The sequence below is a fragment of the Oryzias melastigma genome, linkage group LG7, assembly GCF_002922805.2.
Source record: "Oryzias melastigma strain HK-1 linkage group LG7, ASM292280v2, whole genome shotgun sequence".
Lineage (NCBI taxonomy): Eukaryota > Metazoa > Chordata > Actinopteri > Beloniformes > Adrianichthyidae > Oryzias > Oryzias melastigma.
Window position 1 is genome coordinate 9,754,861 of NC_050518.1, and position 12,039 is coordinate 9,766,899.

Genomic DNA, 12,039 nt, shown 5'->3' on the forward strand with positions numbered 1-12,039 from the left:
TTCTTTCAACAAAACGCTTAATCCTCCTTAATGGAACAAGTAGTTAAGCTCTTCAGTTTAACATGCAGTAACTGAAAATAAACGCTTTCCTGTTAAAACCACAATATGAAAATCTTTGTCTATCCTGGTACAGCATAAGAAATGAAGGCCAAATTAACAAAACAATGTCTGTCCAGTTATTTGTTTTTAAATGTGACTGTCGGGAAAGAAAACCCTCTATGCAAATGAGATGAAATGAATTCTAACTTTTGAGCCTGAGAATTTTAAGACAGACCCGTATTAAACTAAACATAGATCAGTTCTGCAAAGCCAAAGAAAGGGATGGGAGAGGAGGATTTAAACTGATGAATTATTCATGGGAATGGGATATTTTGGGTCTTTCACATTATGTCTTCGAACAGTGATTAATGAAAAACATGTAAAGAGGAAGATGATTCATTTGCTGTTAGACTTTTAGACACTGTTAGAATTTTTTCCACACGTGGCTGGACATACTTTTTTCTTCAGTCATATATTTAAACTAGGACAAAATAAAAAAATAAAATAAAAAAAACTTTATCAAGTTTTCTGTGGAGCTTTTACTTGAATAATTCAGTTTATTGTGGAACAAAAACAACATTAATCATCTTTCTATGGAGGTTTGCACCATTTCTCATTAGAAAAAAATGTACCCTGAATTAAACAGATAATATCAAAAGATGCTGTTTCATAGCTTTTAGCTTCAATTCAGCTATAATTGTTTTTTCCATAGATATCTACGGAAAATGTGCACACACAAGGTAATGTCTAATATTGGGCAACAGAGGGCACCATTGGTGGTTTTAAGGCCTAATGCAAAGACACTTTATATAATATAAACTAATGAAAAAAAAGTGATGTTCTCTTAAAATGACTTGAAATGTTCAGAAAAAAGAATAACTTTAATTTAAAAAAAATGCAACTGAAAGGACACCTTTGAACAAACTATTGCTATTTTGTGTTATGAACAGCTAAAATCTTCAAATTTACCATTAGGAAATACAAAAAAAAAGTATTAATTATCATTCATTCTCATTTTATTTGCTCAACACTGTGTAGTTTTGACTTTAAAAAAAGTTTAAACAAAATCACAAGACAAGCAAGCTGCATAACTGAATACATTTATGATCATATTAGTATAATTAATAAAAAAAAACAGGAAAAATATGCAATGAATGGGTTCAGTTTTGCTTATTTCTATAGTAGAAAGGCTTCAAATAGCAATACAAATTGCCATTTGACACCAGTGAAATCAACCTTAAAACAACAATGATATTAATAAACAAATCTAAGGAAGCTTTCTGTCCTCAAAGAATCCATAGAAACACAAATGTGCACAAAGTGCTCCATAGGTTTTCTCCTATTGCACATTGTGAGCTATAAAGAAAGTTCAGGTTGACAGGCCATTACATGAGCTGTTTATTAGCCTGTAAATCAGTTGGTACTGCAACAGGAAAGTGTTTCCAGCATGTAAAGTACTTGGTTTACCTGGTGTTTCCTTGTAGAGCACACAAATATATCTGATGATCTGAGTGAGGAGGAAGAAATCAGAAAAGAAACAGTTTAGTGAAATGTTTTCTATATTTAAAGAAACACTTTAAATGTAATAAAAAATATTAATAATTTACCTACTGATATCTGAAGAGAACTTGATGTTTTCTAGACGTTATCTTGACGATGGTTTGCAAACCGTGTAGAAGATTTACAAATCCTGCAAAAAAGCTTGTTTTTTTTCACAGAAAGATAATGTGCACAGTTTTTTTTTATTTGTTAGCCATCTCCATAACCATGCAACATAAATCCAAAAGGTTTAACTCATCAATCCATGACAGCTAAGACAAATATATATTTTAACCTGAAGGCCACAAAAAAAAAAAAACATATGAGACTAAAATGTCCATTTTGGTCTTATAAACTCATCAAACGGCACTTTTTAGGTAAAGTGAGAACCATTTATGTCAATGCACAAAATAAGCACATAAAGAACAAACAAACAAACAAATAAATAAATAAATGCTTGTCCATTATCTTAAAAGCTGCCAGGCGTCTTTGCTCTGCTAATGTACCGGAACCCAGCTGAGTTTTCCATAGGGAGCATTGCAATTCACAAACGCCTGGGAGGAGAATCAGATCACCCACTGTACATCACTTTAATGCTTCGAGTTGCTGGAGACCGCGGGCAAAGAGTGCAAGAAATTATGTGTGTGAAAATGAATGTGAGAACTGCAAAAAATAAAAATAAAAAATAAAATTGTCGTGGAGGAAATGCAGGAAATAAAAAACAAAAAAAAGTGAGACAAACCAGCTCCTAAGAGTTGTGACTGAGAGATATCTGGGTTCAAGGACAAGTCAGGAGTCTGTTGCTCCTTATTCTCCCCTTGACTCCTTGCTAAACTCCGTTTCTAGCTGGTTTTATAAATAGATCACTTTGCTTTCCCAGTTATCCACAGAGAACACAAAAGTCACTCAAGAGGAACGGAGAGACGCCGAGCAGTCAGGGATGTGAGACATGAAAGCAGGTGCTCTGGCTGTAATTTCACCTATATTTGTCTTCTTCACCTATTTGTTTCTTTTATCAATAAAACCTCCATATTGTGAATGTATATTGCATAGTTTTATTCTATAAACTCAAATAAAAAATCTTGACCCTGGAACTACACTGTAAACACAGAAACATCTTTAAAGAACTTGCTGGAAATACATGTCAAAGTATCAAATCCACAATGTTAGCATAATTAATAGAGCCCCTAAAGAGACATAGAAGACAAAAAAATGACGTTAAAAAAGAAGTTTCTCTAAAAATTGAACTTAAAAAGCAAAATTCTGGCTACTAACTGGTGCACATCAGTTAGTAACCAGAAAAAAAAGTCTTTTTTACTTCATTTTTTTTTTTGGTTACTTTTTGGTGCTCACCAGTTAGTAAGCAAAAACAGAAAAAAAAGTTACTTCAATTATTAGAAAACAAATATATCAATTACTGTCTGGTGTGTGCCATTTACTAAACAGAAACACTTTTTTTTTACTAAACTCTTTAGATTTTTTTTTTTCGATTACTATCTGGTGTGCACCAGTTAGTAACCAGAAAAAGATGTTTATTTTATTTCAATTTAAAAAAAACAAATTATCTATTGCGCACCAGATTATAACTGATGTACACCAGTTAGTATCCAGGAAAAAAACATGTTTTTTTTTACTTCACTTCTTTTTTTTCTTCGATGCCCCTTTAGGGTCTCCATTGTAATTAAATAAAGCAACAACATCATGATTTGAACAAATTCTCTATTGTTCAATAACATTTATTTATAGGCAGTTGTTGTAAACGGTGTGGCAAAGCTTCGTTTTCCTGACAATGTACAGCTTTTTGTCATACAGTAAAATAAAAAATAAATGTTATACAGATGTGTCGAACAGTCAACATTTTTGAATAAATTGGCAATTTAAGGTACAAAGAGTGGAGCATACATAATTGCATTTAAACTCTAATTATTATAAAATACATTTAGATTTTAATTAGCTTTAATCCCAGCATAATAAATTAAATCAGCAGTGACATAAATAGAAAACCGGCATAAACACAGCGATAAGACATTTAATGTAGAAATTACATTGATAGACATTTCATAGGTTCTTTGTACACATCAGGAGCATAATTCAAAAAAAATATTCACCAACTATACAGCTTGACATTCTTAGAACAGTTTATAAAGCACACACCTTAATTCCTTATTGCAAAAGAATCTACACATGGCAGAAGCTTGTTTTAAAGCTGAAGCATATTAAGACATCATTGACAGCAGCTGTACTTCTTGGACACAATTCATGGCTACAAGAGTGCAAACCCATCAGAAGTTCTTGAGGTTTTATGAAGCCGCTGAAAAAGGTTTCTATTCTTACAGGAGATGTGTTCACTAGAGTTCACAGGCAGTGTATTCAAACATGAGATATAGACTTATATACGTCCAAACGCCCTCTGTGTGTGTGGGAGTACACATCTCTGCTTTTTGTGCTTCGAGGTGCGGCAAAGATGTGTTTTCAGCAGATCAGATCTTAATGTCCCATTGGTTTTTCTGAGGGAGATGTTCTGTCTTGACAGTGTGTCACTTCAATTGTGCATCTGATAATGAGAAGTGAGCAGACACCATTTGAAATCAAGCTTAAAGCGGCAGGTGTTTCAACACACAAAGACAGTTAGTAAAAAACTGCAAGCACACAAGGAAGAGAAATGCAAAGGAGGGCGTCAACAGCGTTGTCTTGCTTTCATCAGGGTTTTTCCATTCATTTCCTCTCTTTGGCTCTCATTAACTGGGATTGTATCATCTTTCATAGCAACAGTTTCAAAGCTGTGGGTTATCCGATCATAAGGCACACAGAGCGCAGCTGTCATTCAATGGAAAAAATAAGAAGTCTCACAAATACCCTATCACCTTGATCACATCAGGTCTTTCTAAGCATGATATTGTCTGTTTATTAACTAGACTGGCAGCCTGTAGCTCTTGATGTTGTCCCTGCTTTATTCCACTTGTTCACATGGTGGTTTGTCGACATTCTAAATGGAGCAAGGCTATTAAAACTGAAGTTTAGAAGTGATTTAACATCTTCATTCTTGCTAAATTTCACCCAGATCTTTTCAATGATCCCTCAATTAACCTTTTGTTGAGTCCAGGATCCTCCTAACAAAGTTGGCTTTCTCTGATGTATAATCCTCCCTCTGTGAGTATTTCACACTGAATGCAACACAAGTGCCAGAGCCTCTGACACAAGATTATAATTAGGTTAATGTAATTATTAAATATTACTCCTAATGGTGCATGCTACAACTTTAGAGGACATGCATTTCCACCGAAGCAGAAAGAGATTTGTGTGAGATTTTAGCTGTTTTTTTTTACAGGTACAGCATCATGCTATGTGAAAGTATGCAGCAGATTACTAAAAACAAGGAATTTTTACTTATTTCTTAGACAAGCAAAACTAGTCAATTTGGGTGTATTGCTTATAGATAGATTAATACAAGTGAGGATGGGCATTCCAGGCTAAAATAATCTGTTTAAAAATAGGGTTAGGCCTTAGACACTATCTTATCTCTACTAAATAACTTTTCTGTAAAAGTCTTTTTTCAGGAAAAAAGCAAACTGAGTTAATCTCATTCATGATGGAATGATGTGAAGTTGACCACAGCAACATTTGGGCAGTGGTGTTCAGGTCAAGCGACACTTAAAGCTACACTCAGAGGATGAAGTGGCAGTAACTCTAAAGACTACGGTAAAAAAAAAAAAAAAATAATCTCCCTTACATTCAATATAAATGTTCAACTATATAAAAGTACATGAAAAATAAATATTTATTAAACAACACATTCCTTAAAAAAATAAAAAAAAAGACTTTTATCTTGTTAGTCTGCTGGGTTAGACACAAAAGGGCAAAGTTTTGACTTGTGTCTGCAACAAAAACATACCAGACAAAAAAATAAAATAAAATACCTGGACAAGAACATGTTTGCTGTCAGGGTAACACATTTTATCAACAATTTATCTATCAATATGTTTACTCAATATAAATATTGTTGTCATCTGCCAGAACTAGTCTTTAAAGACCCACTCCAATGAAAATTGTGTTTTTGGTGTTTGTAACTCGTTCAAGTTTCATTTTTCTCTTGATGAAGGGCATATATTAAAAAAAATAGTAATAGTTGTATTTCTTTATTCATATCTTTGCAAGTTAAGATCAGATGAAAAAATGCAGCTTGTAGAAGATTGTAGCTGTTACATTAAAGACTACAATCGGCAGGCCCTAGTGGATGTATTCTTATGTCTCCACTTGCAGATAAATAGATCCATTAATGTCTTCATTTTCTTCAGCCGAGCTGGAATCTGGCTCAAAACTGTACAGCTGGATAATTCCAATAGTGCTTGCTATTTCAGTTTCACCCATTGTGGTAGTTTGAGGTTGTGAGGGGCTGTAAGCTAGCGGGAGAGAGTGTAAGCAAAGGGATCATGGGAAATAAGCAGAGGCTTACTTCAGCGGCAATGGTCCCACCCACAACTCAGAGGCTCTGCAGAAATTATGTCCCAGAAAACAACACAGTTTTCAGTTTTCATAATCATAATTAATAGACTACTGGGAACGTTTTTGAAATAAATCACAAGATGATTGAAGTGCGATTTTAAAAATGTTCTTAAAAATAATGATCAGAACTAAAGTCATCCAAAGACATCCGAACATTAAGTTAGGAGATAGTGTTCATCTCATTAAGCTGGCCTGTCTTTAATAATGCAGATTTTTTTTCTAGTTCTAGAAAATAAGAGCAGGTGCAATTATTTATTTACTTTCTTATCTCTATGGCAGTTAAAGTAGTTACGTTGTGCCTACAGTTTGTATTAAGAAACAAAGTTAGTTGGTCTTTTTTATCAATTCTATGCAAAACTAGTGGTCCCTTTATGTTGTTAGTTTTACTGGAGTGGCTACAATTTGGCTACTGTTACAAGCAGAACAACTACTGTCACATACTGCGTGTACTGAAAGAACAACTCCATGCATACATTGACAATGTCCGTAGTAAGACAAGTGGCAGTTATCCCACATCTGCAACAGTTATTCCTCATGACAAAAGGAAACGTGGGTTCCTCTCCCCTCGTTTGAGTGGATCTCACTCTGGATCAGCACATTTCTCCCATATTAGGCACCACACTTTGGACAGCTGAGGAAGGCTCATCCTCCTGCTACTACCTGATAAAATGTATCAGTTTAGCTCATTTTATACATCTGTACGGATTTTAGTGATGTTTATGTAATTGGTGTTGGCCAAGGTGCAGTTTCCTGTTTTCATGCCTTCTGGTCTGAAGTCCTCGGTGCTGTGGTTCACAGCCTCCTGGATCTCCACGTAGTCAGACTTACTGAGGGTGGATCCACTGCCGCTCTTCTTCAGATCATCGGCTGAGCTGCCTTTGGGTACCATTGGGAGATTGAGATATTGTGCCTGTTCTTCACCCTCTGTCTCTCTGTGGTAAAAGTAGTTGAAATTTGACACAATGACGGGCACAGGCAGGGCAATAGTCAGCACACCAGCAATTGCACAGAGAGACCCGACGATTTTTCCTCCAATGGTTGTAGGCACCATGTCTCCATAGCCTACGGTGGTCATGGAAACGACTGCCCACCAAAAAGCTTCAGGAATACTGGAGAACTGGGATTGTTTCTCATCCGCTTCTGCAAAATAGACGGCACTGGAGAAGAGGATTACGCCAATGAACAGGAAGAAGATGAGAAGACCCAGCTCACGCATACTGGCCTTAAGAGTCTGTCCCAAAATCTGGAGCCCCTTGGAGTGACGAGAGAGCTTAAAGATCCGAAACACTCGTACTAATCGTATGACACGAAGGATAGCCAAAGACATGGCCTGCTGGCCCGACTGACCGTCCTCCGGCCTCTCTGCGAGCTCCGTGCCCAGAGTGATGAAGTACGGAATGATTGCGACAATATCTATGATGTTCATGATGTTGCCAAAAAATCCGGCTTTGCTTGGACATGCAAAAAACCGCACTAGGAACTCAAATGAGAACCAGATGATGCAGAGGGTCTCCACAATGAAGAAAGGATCTGTAAAATATGTAGAACTATCAAACGTAGTGGTTGAGTTGGACATGAACTGGTATGGAGAATACGGATCCTCTTCATTTCGGAAAACTGGCAGTGTTTCCAAACAAAAGCTGACAATAGAGATCAGGATCACCATGACCGAGATGATGGCAATGATTCGAGCTGGACCTGAGCTCTCTGGGTATTCAAACAGAAGCCATACTTGTCTTTGAAACTCATTCTCCGGCAGTGGTCGCTCCTCCTCTTTAATGAAACCTTCATCCTCCCGGAAGATTTCCATAGCCTCTTCTCCCAATTCATAAAAGCGGATCTCCTCGGAAAAAATGTCTAGGGTCACGTTGACGGGTCGACGCAGCCTACCTCCAGACTGATAATAGTACAGTATAGCATCGAAACTTGGTCGGTTACGATCAAAGAAGTACTCGTTTCTTAGAGGGTCAAAATACCTCATCCTCTTCTTCGGATCCCCTAACAGGGTTTCAGGGAACTGAGAAAGGGTCTTGAGCTGAGTCTCGAAGCGTAAACCTGAGATATTGATGACGACCCTTTCACAACAGTCATGGTCCGGCTCCGACCCATACTGGTCATGAGGCTGACCTGGATGTGCAGCTGCTTCATCCATAGGGTCGCTTGTGGCAACAGTCATAGTGGAAGGATATGTGGCATACAGCTTTCAGACTGGGTGGAGCCACGCTTGGCCAAGAAGAACTGAAGGCTCCACGCTTCCAGCTGTAGGCTGATCTGACAGCTACAGGAGGAGAAAACAAAAGAAGAAATTACAAATTTGTTATATTATTATTTTCGTGCTATATTTATGTGTAATCTGAAATCAAACAAGCACAGTTTTATTGATGAATCGTAGATTTAAGTAATACATAAAGTAAAAGACATTGAACAAGCAGAGCATCTGTTCTCACTTTTTGAAACTTACTAGAGAGGAGTGATGTTCAAAACAGCTAGCTGGCTCCTTTGTGTCTGTGTATATGAGGTTATGGGTTTCCACTCATGTGAGCGCCCTGCAAGCTCATTTCTGTTGCAAGAATTACTGTATCTTCTCTCACAGGGTGCATTTCCAACCAACAAATTTAATTAGAAGCTGAGTGCTCCACACTCTCTCACATGAAAACATTCTCTGTCTGTGATGTGAACAGCATTCCCTTCAAGGATGAGAACAACACCGCACCAAGTCTATTAAAAATGCTGAGAGTTTTGGCATAAAGTGGAGAATGAAACTATTTTTTAGAATTATTAATACTGTATTGATAACACTTTTTATGCAGTGAACAGTTTTTTTGATTAAGGTTTAAATCTCCTACAGAAATATAGGAGTGTTTTTAGCTAAAGTGTCCGCTCCAAAGTCTCAAGCCCCTCCAGCCAAAGCAGCTCCTGCCTGTCTGTCATGAATCGGCTACAGCTTTTACAGCAAAGCGGCAGTGAACACAGGAGGGGAACAAGGTGTGAGGATGCTAGATGTGTCTTTTTCTACCTCCCAACGCTGCATGACGACGAGCGTGTTTGCGATGCAGCCACAGGTAGAGACAGTCACGGGAGAAGGGATTTTCCAAAGCCGGGCTAAAACTGCTATCTTCAGCAACATTTGACACCCCTGTCCAAAACATAATGTTGCCTCGGGCAGTAACAGCAAAGATGCTCTGCGATCTGCAGACGCTTACAGAGAGCGTGGAAGCTGCGCTGCCGACAGCATTATCAGATTCAGCAGATTTCTATCACCTTTGGGGATCATTTTAAAGGTTTGAATTGAGCTTTAAAACAAGCAGCAGCAACACTTACATTCCACAATATTTGACTTAAATATCAGTGATGTTTTTGTTTGCAGCTTAATTACAGCTATGCAATGATAATCTTAATAAGTGGATTTTTTTTTCTTTTTTAACAATATTGAGATAAGTCAGTAATCCATGCACTGGGAATAGTTAGATAGTTTGAAACAGCAGGTGCAAAACATGCTCAAGCCATTTGCAGCCCTTTACTGTGTGGACTATGTGCAGCCACACCACAGTCCATGCACTAAACAAAGCAGCATAGCAACATCCTTCGGACTACAGCATTATTTCACATGGTTATGACATGCAGGAATTCACCGCGGTTCTCTTGTTGCGCAGGCGTGTGTATTTTATCCAGTTTTTTTCTTCTTTTAAGTTGCCTTCAAGTCCTTGGTCTATTCCGTCTTATGAGCCCTGCGCTCCCCTTATTTGACTAATCAGTGCAGCGGCTGTGTCATCTCATCACGACTGACTGTTTTTGAGCTGCCGGCTGTTCCTCTCATAGATCACCATAATTCACCACATGAGAAGCGTGAGCTGCAGTTGGGCATTGCAGCGCATACTAAAAGCTTCTGGCGCGCCTCGCCCCATCCCTCTGCGCTCTCCTCTCCACAGCTCTCCCGCAGCCCACTCGCTGTTTTCACATTAAAGAGGAAGAAGCATCGCCCACCACGCAGCAGAAACGCCAGACAATAGAAGATCAAATGACACGTTTAAAGGGAGGTTTAAGGATGGGGAGGGGGCATTTCCAACATTACTTCACTTTTGATTTTTGACATTATTGACACATTGGCCAAAAGACAAATAGATTAAATATAGGAGTAATAACTTTTTTAAGGCACAAAATTTCCTATAAAAAATTGGTTTCAGCTAAAATAAATGCAAACAATTAAGATTAAGCAATTATCAGTAATCGATGCATCAATTTATCCAACCAGATTGATCTGTCTGAGGCGAGTTGTTAATCGAATCGAATCCATCTATAACAAAAAAAATCATTTGAAAATTAAACAAATTGATAATCGATTTTGGAAAATCCTATTTGGATCGAGGCATGTTAGGTTTATTTAACTTGTATCCATAGAAACATGAGTGGGATGTGGTGTATTTCCCCCACTTCTTTCCCTCTATGACTTTGTTTTGCTTCATTTTTAAAGTGGGCCAAGTGAAAACCCAGATATGTCTAGAGGCGGAGAGAGAGAATTTCACATAAAACAGGAAGAGACTCAGTATACCTGGGGAATATCACAGCAATACTTTTCATGTTTCAACACTGTTTTTTCTTTTTCTGTAAAACTTTCTGTAAAGATTTGTCAGAAACATCAAAGTCCCATCTGACTATTAGCTTTTCACAACACATGACTAAGTTTTATTAATGATTAGGCTGAAATAGGCACACTTTTTTTCTTATTTCTCTTTGGCAATCTCAGTTGGACGCTGATTTAAAAATATCCATTGATTGATTTGATTAATTACTGTCATAATGAATACATAGCAATAATTTAATAATACCCTTTTTAATAACAAATAACAATAATCAATTAGATTTAGAGGTGTCCTTCATCTCCAAAGTGCTGTACCATGAGATGAGTAAGTTCACATTGACCAAAAGAATGTGCAGAATCCTCATATTAGAATGTTTTACAACAATAAATATTTGGAAAGCAGGGTTTTTCATCTTTAAAAGCAATCCAAATGCATATTAATTTAATGACGAGGTCATAAAATTAGAAATTTATTTTCTAAAATGACTGCACTTTTCTGGAATTTTCATAAGACTGCTCAAAATCTGAGAAAAGACAGAATGTATTGCCGTGAAACCTAAAAGTTCCAGTCTGATCATGTTTTGATCTACTGCAAAAGTGTATCCAGTATTTTTTTTTTTATTCATGATTTTGCCATTTTTAGCCAAAATTTAAAAAAACCTGTGTCGTTTTCTTGGACATAGTTTCTGCAGAGGGGTAGGAGTTCACACAAATTTGCCTCTGATTTGTGGGTGGAAGTTTTGACTCGAAACACCGCCCCCCTTCCCATCCTTGTTACTGAGAGTTCTCTGTTTACAAGCTGCCATGCTAGCCTAGAACCGCTCACACTCAGAACTTAATAAAAAGAACGGAGTGGAGAGTATATTCTGGGTCACAGACTTTTTCAAACTGCTTTATTTATTTGTTTATTTATTTTAATTATTTGAATAAATAATCATAAAATCAATTTTGAGCCTAATATTGTTTATCGATGTCCTCCATCATAATAAAATGCCACAAGAACAAGGTGCTGTAAAAACATCAAAAACACAGTTTTCCTCTAAGTGGATCTTTAATAACCAGGCTGTGAGTGATTCATCTGGACTCTGTGGCTCCTGTTTGTTAAATAAACAAATTGCCCACAGGCAAAAAAAAAAAAAAAATTCCAGCTTGTTCACTTGTTTCCAAGCAAAGAGTGCGCCAGACCGTTTTCAAGTGTTTGGCAGACGGAAAGTCTCTTGTGAACTGCAGTTGCTTTAGAGCCCTTGACCTGTTTTATTGTTCAATTTGGTTTTAAACTAAACTTCAACTTGTTTTTTGAGGTAGAAAAAGAAAAGTGTACTTATAATAAGGATTTCAGGATTGATTTTAAGATTCTTTTAATGGTTTACAAATGTTTT

The 12,039-nt window shown here is 37.0% G+C and overlaps 1 protein-coding gene across 2 annotated transcripts; it reads right to left on the reverse strand.

The window, feature by feature from the left end:
* Nucleotides 1–6,075: 6,075 nt before the first annotated feature.
* On the reverse strand, nt 6,076–10,272 carry kcna2b (potassium voltage-gated channel, shaker-related subfamily, member 2b). Of its 2 annotated transcripts, none has more exons than XM_024293098.2 (2): nt 9,714–10,272; nt 6,076–8,359 (listed from the first exon to the last, which is right to left on the reverse strand). In XM_024293098.2, the coding sequence occupies exon 2, from the start codon at nt 8,255–8,257 to the stop codon at nt 6,770–6,772; it is 1,488 nt and encodes a 495-aa protein (XP_024148866.1). In that variant the 5' UTR covers nt 8,258–8,359; nt 9,714–10,272; the 3' UTR covers nt 6,076–6,769. The 2 variants fall into 2 exon arrangements, with proteins under 2 accessions (XP_024148866.1, XP_024148867.1); XM_024293099.2 differs by having other exon boundaries at nt 8,543–10,272.
* Between the last annotated feature and the right edge of the window lie 1,767 nt (nt 10,273–12,039).

Coding starts and splice junctions, on each gene's coding strand:
- kcna2b (XM_024293098.2), bottom strand. CDS start 8,257: ATGACTGTTGCCACAAGCGACCCTATGGATGAAGCAGCTGCACATCCA.